This window comes from Drosophila ananassae, chromosome 3R (genome assembly GCF_017639315.1).
Source record: "Drosophila ananassae strain 14024-0371.13 chromosome 3R, ASM1763931v2, whole genome shotgun sequence".
Taxonomy (NCBI): Eukaryota; Metazoa; Arthropoda; class Insecta; order Diptera; family Drosophilidae; genus Drosophila; species Drosophila ananassae.
In genome coordinates this window covers 27,204,308-27,213,958 of record NC_057930.1, presented here as the reverse complement: position 1 = coordinate 27,213,958, position 9,651 = coordinate 27,204,308, and the positions used below count along the sequence as shown (strand labels likewise).

General features: G+C 51.4%; 5 protein-coding genes across 7 annotated transcripts; 2 read left to right on the top strand and 3 right to left on the bottom strand.

Annotated features, from left to right (window-relative positions):
• Positions 1 to 56: 56 nt before the first annotated feature.
• LOC6497837 (translocator protein) lies at positions 57 to 1,013 on the top strand. Its single transcript, XM_001961508.4, has 2 exons — positions 57 to 518; positions 574 to 1,013. The coding sequence occupies exons 1-2, from the start codon at positions 180 to 182 to the stop codon at positions 796 to 798; spliced, it is 564 nt and encodes a 187-aa protein (XP_001961544.1). The 5' UTR covers positions 57 to 179; the 3' UTR covers positions 799 to 1,013.
• On the bottom strand, positions 1,011 to 3,901 carry LOC6497698 (proteoglycan 4). 2 transcript variants are annotated; one of them, XM_001961509.4, is made up of 2 exons: positions 3,759 to 3,901; positions 1,011 to 3,688 (listed from the first exon to the last, which is right to left on the bottom strand). In XM_001961509.4, exon 2 carries the CDS (start codon positions 3,672 to 3,674, stop codon positions 1,173 to 1,175), a length of 2,502 nt encoding a protein of 833 aa, XP_001961545.1. In that variant the 5' UTR covers positions 3,675 to 3,688; positions 3,759 to 3,901; the 3' UTR covers positions 1,011 to 1,172. The 2 variants fall into 2 exon arrangements, with proteins under 2 accessions (XP_001961545.1, XP_032307498.1); XM_032451607.2 differs by having other exon boundaries at positions 3,764 to 3,867.
• Positions 3,902 to 4,329: 428 nt separating this feature from the next.
• Positions 4,330 to 5,436, bottom strand: LOC6497697. 2 transcript variants are annotated; one of them, XM_001961510.4, is made up of 3 exons: positions 5,240 to 5,436; positions 4,892 to 5,184; positions 4,330 to 4,677 (listed from the first exon to the last, which is right to left on the bottom strand). In XM_001961510.4, the coding sequence occupies exons 1-3, from the start codon at positions 5,331 to 5,333 to the stop codon at positions 4,468 to 4,470; spliced, it is 597 nt and encodes a 198-aa protein (XP_001961546.1). In that variant the 5' UTR covers positions 5,334 to 5,436; the 3' UTR covers positions 4,330 to 4,467. The 2 variants fall into 2 exon arrangements, with proteins under 2 accessions (XP_001961546.1, XP_032307499.1); XM_032451608.2 differs by having other exon boundaries at positions 5,015 to 5,184.
• A 164-nt stretch (positions 5,437 to 5,600) lies between these two features.
• On the top strand, positions 5,601 to 7,981 carry LOC6497838 (pseudouridine-metabolizing bifunctional protein C1861.05). Its single transcript, XM_001961511.4, has one exon. It carries the CDS (start codon positions 5,663 to 5,665, stop codon positions 7,811 to 7,813), a length of 2,151 nt encoding a protein of 716 aa, XP_001961547.2. The 5' UTR covers positions 5,601 to 5,662; the 3' UTR covers positions 7,814 to 7,981.
• Positions 7,832 to 9,645, bottom strand: LOC6497696 (protein Notchless). The gene is made up of 4 exons (XM_001961512.3): positions 8,596 to 9,645; positions 8,183 to 8,533; positions 8,004 to 8,130; positions 7,832 to 7,905 (listed from the first exon to the last, which is right to left on the bottom strand). Exons 1-4 carry the CDS (start codon positions 9,572 to 9,574, stop codon positions 7,893 to 7,895), a joined length of 1,470 nt encoding a protein of 489 aa, XP_001961548.1. The 5' UTR covers positions 9,575 to 9,645; the 3' UTR covers positions 7,832 to 7,892.
• Between the last annotated feature and the right edge of the window lie 6 nt (positions 9,646 to 9,651).

Here is a 9,651-nt window from a genome sequence, read left to right as displayed (position 1 = left end):
CATTCGCACGGCAAAGTCCACGGCTAGGTGCTCATCACCAGACTTACTCATGCAATCAGCTGGAGACACAAACGCAATACCAATAAACCCGAATGAAATCACCGGCAAACAAACCAACTATAATCGGCGCTACCTGATATTGCGCCTCATTCACTGAACCAACTCCGAAGCAGTTAGCAATGGCCGAGCCCCGTCCGTGTGGTGGAGACTTACTCCGAATCGCAGGCGCCATGATCCTGCCCAACCTGGGTGGCCTCTACAATGGCAGCCTCACCCGAAAGCACCTTCAGAACTGGTATGCCCACCTGAAGTTCCCTTCCTTCAAGCCCCCCAACTGGGTGTTTGCCCCGGTGTGGACAACGCTGTACGCCGGAATGGGTTACGGCTCGTACTTGGTGTGGCGGGACGGTGGTGGATTCTCGGGCGATGCTCAGCTGCCGCTCCTGGCCTACGGCACCCAGTTGGCGCTCAATTGGGCGTGGTCTCCGATCTTCTTCGGGCAGCACAATATCAAAGGCGTAAGTACCATATCTATTCCACGTGGTTGTCGCTAATCCCCCCATCCGCTGACAGGGACTCATCGACATTGTGGCCCTGACGGCCACAGCCGGCGCTTGCGGAGTGCTTTTCTACCAGGTGAACAAGGTCGCCGGCTTGATCTTTGTACCCTACCTCGCCTGGCTGAGCTTCGCCACCGCCCTGAACTACTCCATCTGGAAACTGAACCCGGAGAGTGAGGCGGCCAGGATCGAGGAGGTGCAGGATGAGAAGCCCTCCAGCAGCCAGAAGGCCAAGTAGGCGAGGTCGAACCTTACCATTGCGAAAGGTGAGCCCTGACAGTAGTCATAGGATGGCTTAAGTGGTGTAATTATTATCGATACGATTTCCGCACATTATATGTACATTAGTTGAGCTTTTCGGGAGAGCTTACTCGAACTGCTCCAAAAACATGCACGTCATTGTGGGTTTAACTCAAAGATCAAATATAAAATAAAGTGTCCTTAAAATAATAATATTTGTGAGTCAAAAGTTTATTCGAAATAAAAAGGACAGGGGATTTCAAAAGTATCCAAGTGCCACGTCTGACTGATTAGGGAAAGCTGAAAAGTCAAAGCATCAAAATGCACTTTGTGTTCAAAATGCAGAAAACCGACCAAAGTGTCAAGCAAGATTCAATTGCAGGCTGGAGGGCCGGAAGTGTCCGGAGCCGGGTTGGCTGCAGCAGCGGGAGTAGGAGTTGGAGGAGTCCCAGCTTTCGGGGAAGCTGCTTTTGGAGAGGCTGGCGCTTTCGGCGAGAGCGATGTCTTCGAAGGAGGTGTCACTGGCTTCTGCTGCCCACCAGCTGGCGCAGCCTGCTTTGCTGCTGGTGCCTTGTTGGGTCCTTTGGTCTGTTGTTGCTGATTTGCTGAAGATGTCTTTGGAGGCGAAGGGCGTGGGGCCTGAGCCGGTGCCGGCTTTGGGGCAGCACCCGCCTTAGCATTTGGGTTTACCTGCTTGGGCTGCTGCTGTTTGTTTCCACCTGGTTGCTGCTTCGGCGGGCCCTGCTGACCTTGCTGAGCTCCAGACCGAGGGGCCGGCTGTTTTTGTTGTGGTTTCTGCGGGGCATCCTGTTTTTTTGAGGCTGCAGGGCCCTGCTTTTGTCCAGGAGGAGTCACTGGAGTAGGCAACGGCGGGGATGGAGCCTCCGTTACGGGCGAAGGAGGTGTCCCAGCAGCTGTTGACACGGGTACGGATGTGGGAGAAGGCGGTGGCGTCGAGGGGGCTGCTGGCGAAGCCGTCTCTGCTGTTGGTGGTGAAGGGGCAGCTGAAACTTGTGGCGCAACTTGTGCCACCTCAGCGGGAGGGGTTCCTTTCTTAGCAGGAGGAGGCGACTCTTTCTTAGCTGGAGGTGGCGACTCTTTCTTTGCTGGAAGAGGTGATTCTATCTTCGCAGGAGGAGGAGGTGATTCTTTCTTCACAGGGGGAGTCGAGTCTTTCTTAGCAGGAGGGGGAGATTCCTTCTTAGCAGGAGGAGGAGAGTCTTTCTTAGCAGGAGGAGGCGACTCTTTCTTAGCAGGAGGTGGTGACTCTTTCTTAGCTGGAGACGGCGGCGACTTCTTTTTGGCTTCTGCATCAGGCTTCGATGATTCTTTTGAGGGAGGACCAGAAACAGGACCCGAAGCAGGCGCAGGAGCCTTAACACTCTCTGTAGTGGGCGATGTGGCTTGTTTGGCCTGCTCCTGGGCCGATGATGGCACTTGTTTTGATTTCTCTGCCGGCTGAGTGGGTGGACTTTGGCTCTCAGGCGCTGTTTTCGGAGGTGATTCTAGTTTGGGCTTTTGCAATGGTGTTTTTGGTTGAGAATCTGCAGAGTCGGGAAGAGCAGCCGGAGTAGCGATTGGTAGGGGAACCTCCTTTTTCTCTTCTACACTTTTAGGCACTTGGGGCTGAGCAGCAGACGCTGAAGGTCCAGATGGCTCCGATGCCACAATCTGGGCGAGAGTTTGAGTTGGAGAAGGTGACACAGCCTCGGCGGAAGCTTGAGGCTTCAGTTCCTGCTGTTGTTGAAGGGGCTTGTTGGCAGCCTTATCTTCCAGGATCGGTGGAGTAACTACCTTTTTAGAGATTTCCGTATCCCCTTTCTGCGTATTGGACTTCGGTTGTTCAGACTTCTTTTCAGCCGGTTTGGATTCGACCTTTGGCTCGATGGGTTTCGCTTCAATAATTTGGACAGCAGCACTTGGCTCGGGCGCTTTAGAGGGTTCCGGTTGTTGTTGAACGGCTTTTGCCTCTGTCTTCTGATCAGTATTCTGTCCTTTCTGTCTTGGTTGGCCTTCCTTTTGGGCAGTAGGTTTAGGAGTTTCTGTTACCTTCGGTGGAATAGGTTCTGGTTTCTGTGCGAAGGGCTCTGCCGAAGGCTGCGAGTTGGTATTTACAGATTTCTCTGCGGGAGTAGACTGTGCCTTAGACTGGTCCTTGTTTTTGGTTTGCTTCTCCTTATTTCCTTGGTTTTCGCCTTTTTTTCCACCCTTCGCCTGCGCCTTTTTGTTGTCCTGTTTGTCCTGTTTATCCTGCTTCTCCTTAGGCTTCTCATTGGTCTTGGTTACTTCGACTGGTTGCGGCTGCTGCTTTTCGTCTGCCTTTTTGCGGTTATCCTTCTTGGGAGCCTGCTGCTGTGGCTTTCCTTCCGTCGATGGCTTCTGTGGAGGCTCCTGCTTAGCGGCTGCCTCCACTTTGGCCACCTCGTCAAAGTCTCCGACTAGGAGCGGAACGTCATCGTCCTCTTCGGCAGGAGCAGCAGATCCCTCCGGTCGGGAAGCGGCCTTTTGGTTGTTCATGGAGTTGGCATACATTCGTAGTTGGACAACGGTTTCCTGTCCCAGCTGTGGCAGGATATCCGGCAGCATTTCCACCACTTTCCGGTTCTCACCATGACCCGTGACGGCAAAAGTGTTGGCCGACAGCGAGGCCTGGGCCTTGGGGTTGTTGAAGTGGATGACCGTGAGATCATCCTTGATAATGTTCACCTCCTCGATGCCCGGAATCGTACTGACGGAGAGCTTCTTCAACGAACTCTGCAGCTTCTTGTCGTCCGTGGCCGCCGTCTGGTGCATGACCTTCTTCTTGCGACGCGGAGTGCCCTTGCCCCCGATCCGAACCTGCGCCTGCAGGCGCTTTAGCTTCTCCACATTCATTGGGCCTTTAAATTCTAGTTTGGGAATGCATTAAAATGTATTTATGGGATTGTACATTACATAAAATGGCCAGGAACTAGTCACCTCACTTTATCCGCAAACTGTAGCAGCAACACGATCCCGGCGACGACGATGTGCAACTCCACGGGCGAAATCACGAATGCAGCAGCCGGGCCCACGATCGGTCCGCAGAACCAAAATCCCGCACCCGAATCCAACGCAGAAGCAGCGCTGCTTTTATTAATATCGTGCGGCCTGCTCTTTATTTTTGTTTATTTGTTCTTTTTGCACATATTTTTTTTTCGCAAAATAAGAAAAATGTCGCCCCAGTGCTTAAAAATAGCTCCACGTATCCTCCACTAACCGATGCTTCGATTCATTTTGCTTTGCTTAGTTTATGCGGCATCTCGGCGTGGGGCTGCTCAAGCGGCTGTTGAACCGCAGACGCCTCTCCGGAGTGGAGATGGGATGGGTGGATGGAGACTCACGAAAATAGATGGCGAACTTTTTTCGCTTTCAGTTTAACTTTGGAAATCCCTCACATTCTGCGACAGATAAATTTCTCGAGTCATCAAACTTTGATGAAAAGAGCTAGAACCTAAGGGAATAACTCCCACTAAGTATTGTCATTGGAAGCAATGCCATTGGAAGTATCTAACCTGAGGGAATGTAGGGACTTTTTATTTGATTCCCAGATTATAAGAAATAATATGCATAATATTTCTTAAAGATAAGAGTTTGTATTTTAGCCATTTCAGCTCATATACGTTTTAAATAGAATGTCTTCGAATAACTAACTCGAAGGGGGCAAGTCGCATGACATTTTCTTAATATCTTGTCCTGATGTGGACATCTGAGAGATGAACTTTGGTAGCTTGGACAAATTGTAGAGGCTGCGAGTCTCATGGATGCGGCTATGGAATTCCATTTCTTCCTGAATAATATCCTCCATATCCTCGTACTGTTTCTCCTCCAGAAAAAGTAGGGCTTGCATAACCAAGTTCTAAAATTGGTTAAAAAGAGAACATAGTTAAAAAATCAAATTGGTCAGTTACACATGTAGATTTTAGATGGAAATAATAACATGCTCCAAATGGTAGAACTATATACACGTAATAGGATATAGAAGGACAATTATTTTTAGCTAAAGGACAAACAGACTATTAGCAAGAATCAACAGTTGATTTGCTTAAGAAAATAGGAAGCAAGACACTCGCCTCCCTGTAACGCGCTTTGAGCGCTTCCAAGGCTTCCAGACGCTGCTCCTCGTCCTCGCTGGTGTACTGATGAGACAGGCGAATGTCCTGGAACTGTAGCACATGCGATGGAATGCGGAATACCTTGCTGTCCAGATCCCTTAGGCATTTGATTTTGTCACTGCAGGACTTCACAATGCAGTCCACCACCGTTTCTTTCTGAGCTTCTAACAAGGCAGAGGTTTTCGGTGTCCCGATTTGGTTAATGGCGTGTCCCACGACTTTCCTGGCCACTTCCCGCACCAGGAACTCCCCTGGAAACCAATTACTCCTTAGAAACAATAAGCTTCGCCGAGGAAACCTACTCACTTTCTGCTGAAACTTGCAGATCATTGAAGGTAAAATACTTCAGGTCGTATGCATACTGGCCTAGTTCCATGGTAGCACTGTTTGGTGGGTCCATGACGTGAATAAATCCTGAAAATTGCGAGTTCAAAACAATATAAGGATATTTACAAACAGACGCGCTTCTAATTTAGTGTGACCAGATTGGAGAGATGGGATAATGACATGGAAGCGGAAGGGCTACCAAAAATAATAAATAAATAAATTATTTTTTATGAAATAACTATTTTATTAAGCTCGACAGAACAAATAAATATTATTATTTGTTTAATAGATTTAAACTTAACTTAGCTAGTTAAAAATTAAAAAATATGGACAAATATAGCAGGTTGGCAGCACAGCCTAGCGATCAGCAGGCGTGTCGCATGCGTTTGATTTTTGTTTACAATGCTTTTCCGGAGGCGCTGCCTTTTTACCGCCCTGCGACTGGCGCGGAGGAATCTCACCACAGACAGGAAGAACCATGGGCACATTGTGCTCCATCCTGAGGTCCAACAGGCGCTGCACGAGCGGCAGCCTTTGGTGGCCCTGGAATCGACGATCATCACTCACGGAATGCCCATGCCGGAGAACGTGACCACAGCCCTGGCCGTGGAGGAGGTGGTTCGAAGCCAGGGAGCCATACCTGCTACTATTGCGATCATGGATGGCATAATTAAAGTGGGTCTGACGAAGGAGGAACTCTGCCTGCTCGCCCAGACGCCGCGGGAACGGGTCATCAAGTGCTCTCGAAGGGATCTGCCATTCGTCGTATCCAGAAAAATGGGCGGCGGTACCACTGTCGCGGCCACGATGATCATTGCCCACCAAGTTGGTATCGAATTGTTTGCCACAGGAGGCATCGGCGGGGTTCACCGCGAGGGACATGTTTCTCTGGACATCTCCGCCGACCTGACAGAACTCGGACGCACCCCAGTGGCTGTAGTCTGCAGTGGGGTCAAATCCATCCTGGACATACCTCGCACCTTGGAGTATCTGGAGACCCAGGGAGTGTGTGTGACGTCACTGGGTAGTCCAGGTGGCGTATTCCCCGATTTCTACACACGGGACAGTGGCTGCAAGGTGCCATATGACCTGGCCGATCCTCAGGAGGCAGCGGCCCTGCTCCGCTCTTGGAAGGAAGTGAACCTTCAATCGGGTGTCCTGATTGGAGTGCCTCTGCCGGAAGAGTTTGCGGCGGACAAGGATAAAATTGAGGAAGCCATCAAGGAGGCCACCGCCGACGCAAAAGCTAAGGGTATTTCCGGCAAGGAAGTCACCCCCTTCCTGCTATCTGCCATCTCCGAGATCACAAAGGGGAGCAGCCTCAAGGCCAACATTGCGCTGATTAAAAATAACGCCAAGGTGGCGGCCGAGATTGCAGTTGCCTACCGAAACGGATGTGGAAAAGCACCTGGTGGAAGGGCAAACTCCACTAAACCTCTGGTCGTTGGAGCTGGAAAAGCACCTGGTGGCAAGGAAAACACTAAGCCACTGGTCGTCGGAGCCTCCATTCTCGATCTATCCTTCAAGGTGCAAGACCAGAACCGAGACATGACGTTGGATGGATCCACTTACTCCGCAATAGCGAAACAGGCCGCTGGGGGCGTGGGACGTAACATCGCCGAAGGCATTTACAAGCTACATGGTGACGTGAACTTCATCTCGGCCGTGGGAAACGATCATATGGGCGAGTGCCTTCTTAAGATGATGCCCCAGGCGCTGCAGCGTGGCATCCTCGTGCAGGACAACCAAGCAACTTCGTTGTGCTCCCTTATGTTCGACAAGTTTGGTGACTGCAAGATCATCCTCGGAAACATGGAGATCCACCAAACAATTACGCCCGAAACACTCCAGCCCTACCACGAGTTCTTCTGTGATGCCCCCATAATCGTCATGGACAGCAATATCTCCGAGCAGGCGATGACGAGCATCCTACAGCAGGCGGAGGAACACAAAACTCCCGTGTTCTTCGAGCCCACCGACATGTCTATAGCTGGCAAGCCATTCAAGCTGGCTCCGGAGCTGACAAAGAACATCCGCCTCATCAAGCCCAACATCCACGAACTGAAGACCATTGCAGAGGTCATAACGGGCGAGACCATCAAAGGGAAACTTGATTCCAAGCTGTCGCGAGAGCAACTGCTCCAGCAAGCGAAGTCGTTGATCAAGATGATCGACCGCCACTTCAACTGCATCATTGCCACATTGGGAAACCACGGCGTCCTACTCAGCTACCGGCAGGATGCCAATTCCGATGCCCATCTGCTGTTGGACGTGGAGAGCTCTGGCTCTCCGCACTGCACGCGATTCTATGCTGCTCCCAAGGTCAAAAACATTGTGAATGTCTCGGGAGCTGGCGACAGCTTCTGCGCGGGCTTCATCAGCACTCTGTTGCACGGCCGCGACCTGGACCACTGCGTGGCAGCTGGGTTTGTGGCCGCCGAGCGGGCACTCCACTCCGAGTCGGCAGTGCCCAGCAACTACTTTCCTGATCTTGAAGCCTTCGAGAGCCGCTACACGCAGGCTGCTGAGAATCTGAAGCAATATAGCATTTAGAGATTTAAACAATTGTCGTTTACTCAGGTTCTGTGCTTTATTCCGCATTTTATTCTAATAAAGTAGATGAGTTCCGCGTCTAGTAGGCCCACCTGGAAAACAAATTGAAAGATTGTTATTTTTTATATGACTCTCAAGGACATGTACAAATAAATTTGTTAACTATCAGCCTGACTTTTGAGTTACTCACAGCTTGATGAGTTTGTCCTTTCCCCCAGAGGCCACCCGAGAGCCATCGGGCGCCCAGTCCACGCCGAAAACTTCGTCTGCATGCCCTGGCAGCTCCTGGGCTAGTTTTTTCGTCTGGACGCTCCAAACTGAAACGAAAATATTAACGAATGTCCGATTAACACTTTCGTTAGCACTCACCCTTCAATGTGGAATCCTTGCTACCCGAAACTATCAATCTGGAATCTGCTGACCAAGCTAGCGTGTACACAGCCTGCACATGACCTCGGAACGTGGCGATATACTGACCGTCGGTGGCCCTCCACAGACGCACGGACTTGTCGAACGACGCGGAAGCAATCAGCTTCACATCCGGCGAGTACTTCACGTCGTTCACCACGTTCTGGTGGCCCGTCATCCGCTCCACACACTTGTTCTGGTTGTTGCGCCACAGGTACAGAGTGTTGTCGTCTGAGCAGGAAACCAAGGACTCCACCTCATCTGGACACACGGCCTGGAAGCGTTTCAAAGCCGATTCCTGTAGCTCCTCGGCTGCCGTGGAAGATTTGGGATATTTTTATAGAAATTAATAATTATGGACAACCAATACTCACTACTCATGCTCACATAACTCTTGGATCGGTCTTTAACAGGATGAAACGGACCTGTGCGCAGAACATAGTCCGTGCTCAGCGCAATGTTGTTCACCCAATGAGCGTGCCCGGAGAAAGTGCGGCACAGAATGCCATCGTCTGCTCGCCACATCTTCACGGTGCGATCCTTCGAGGACGTGTAGATGAGACCTGCTCCTCCCCAGCGGACTGCTGTCACGGCATTTGTGTGCCCGGCAATGTTCATCAGACACTGCCCCAGTTTCACGTCCCAAACCCGGCAGTCGCCATCGCCACTGGCTGACGCTAGTCTCCGGCACTCTGGATTTTTATGGTATGGCTCCCAGGCGAGGCAGTTGATGTGCTTTTTGTGTCCACTTAGCGGGCGTCCTTTCTGCTGGCCCGTCTCCGGGTCCCAGATGATTATAGAGCCCGCCTTGCAGCCGCTGGCCAGGCGTTTTCCATCAGGAGCCCAGGAAACGCACAGCACCCATTGTTTGTGGCCTGAGCAGGTGAAGTGGGGCGTCTCCGTGTTGAGGTCCCACAAGCGCACGGTCGTATCGCCACTTCCGCTGGCCAGATGAGCTCCATCCGGACTGAAGTTGAGGGAAACGACGGCCTCGGCATGGCCAGGCATGGAGCTTGTGCATCTCGTCACAGGGCGCACTTTGAAAACGGCCTGGGGCTGGTAGACGATGTCTATTACGTTTTCTGTGTCCACCGAGGCCAAGTCCAAGGTGTCCTCTAGGCTTTTCTTTATTTCATCCTCGCCCACAAAGAAGAGGTATGGAGTGGCCTCCTCGTTCTTCAGCAGTGCATTGCAAATCAGACCCAACTGTTGCGTTGTTATCCCCGCCGGCAGGTCGATGGGTGGCCCCGCCTCCTCGCCGGTGTCCGAGATCAGGCGCGCCTGTATCGTGTGAGGCGTGGCCTTGGGTTCTGTTTCGGCGTCCTCGGTCATCTTCTGTTTTTTGGCCAACATCGTGAAAGCGCAAAACAAGCTGATCAAAACAAAAATAAGCACGTGCAGTCAGAGTGTTACCAGATGCCTTGGCGATA

Coding starts and splice junctions, on each gene's coding strand:
- LOC6497696 (XM_001961512.3), bottom strand. CDS start 9,574: ATGTTGGCCAAAAAACAGAAGATGACCGAGGACGCCGAAACAGAACCC. Junction 8,534..8,595: donor GAGTTATGTGAGCATGAGTA/GTGAGTATTGGT, acceptor CTTCCACGGCAG/CCGAGGAGCTACAGGAATCG. Junction 8,131..8,182: donor CAAGGATTCCACATTGAAGG/GTGAGTGCTAAC, acceptor TTTTCGTTTCAG/TTTGGAGCGTCCAGACGAAA.
- LOC6497837 (XM_001961508.4), top strand. CDS start 180: ATGGCCGAGCCCCGTCCGTGTGGTGGAGACTTACTCCGAATCGCAGGC. Junction 519..573: donor GGCAGCACAATATCAAAGGC/GTAAGTACCATA, acceptor ATCCGCTGACAG/GGACTCATCGACATTGTGGC.
- LOC6497697 (XM_001961510.4), bottom strand. CDS start 5,333: ATGGACCCACCAAACAGTGCTACCATGGAACTAGGCCAGTATGCATAC. Junction 5,185..5,239: donor TCTGCAAGTTTCAGCAGAAA/GTGAGTAGGTTT, acceptor ATTGGTTTCCAG/GGGAGTTCCTGGTGCGGGAA. Junction 4,678..4,891: donor TCAAAGCGCGTTACAGGGAG/GCGAGTGTCTTG, acceptor AACCAATTTTAG/AACTTGGTTATGCAAGCCCT.
- LOC6497698 (XM_001961509.4), bottom strand. CDS start 3,674: ATGAATGTGGAGAAGCTAAAGCGCCTGCAGGCGCAGGTTCGGATCGGG.
- LOC6497838 (XM_001961511.4), top strand. CDS start 5,663: ATGCTTTTCCGGAGGCGCTGCCTTTTTACCGCCCTGCGACTGGCGCGG.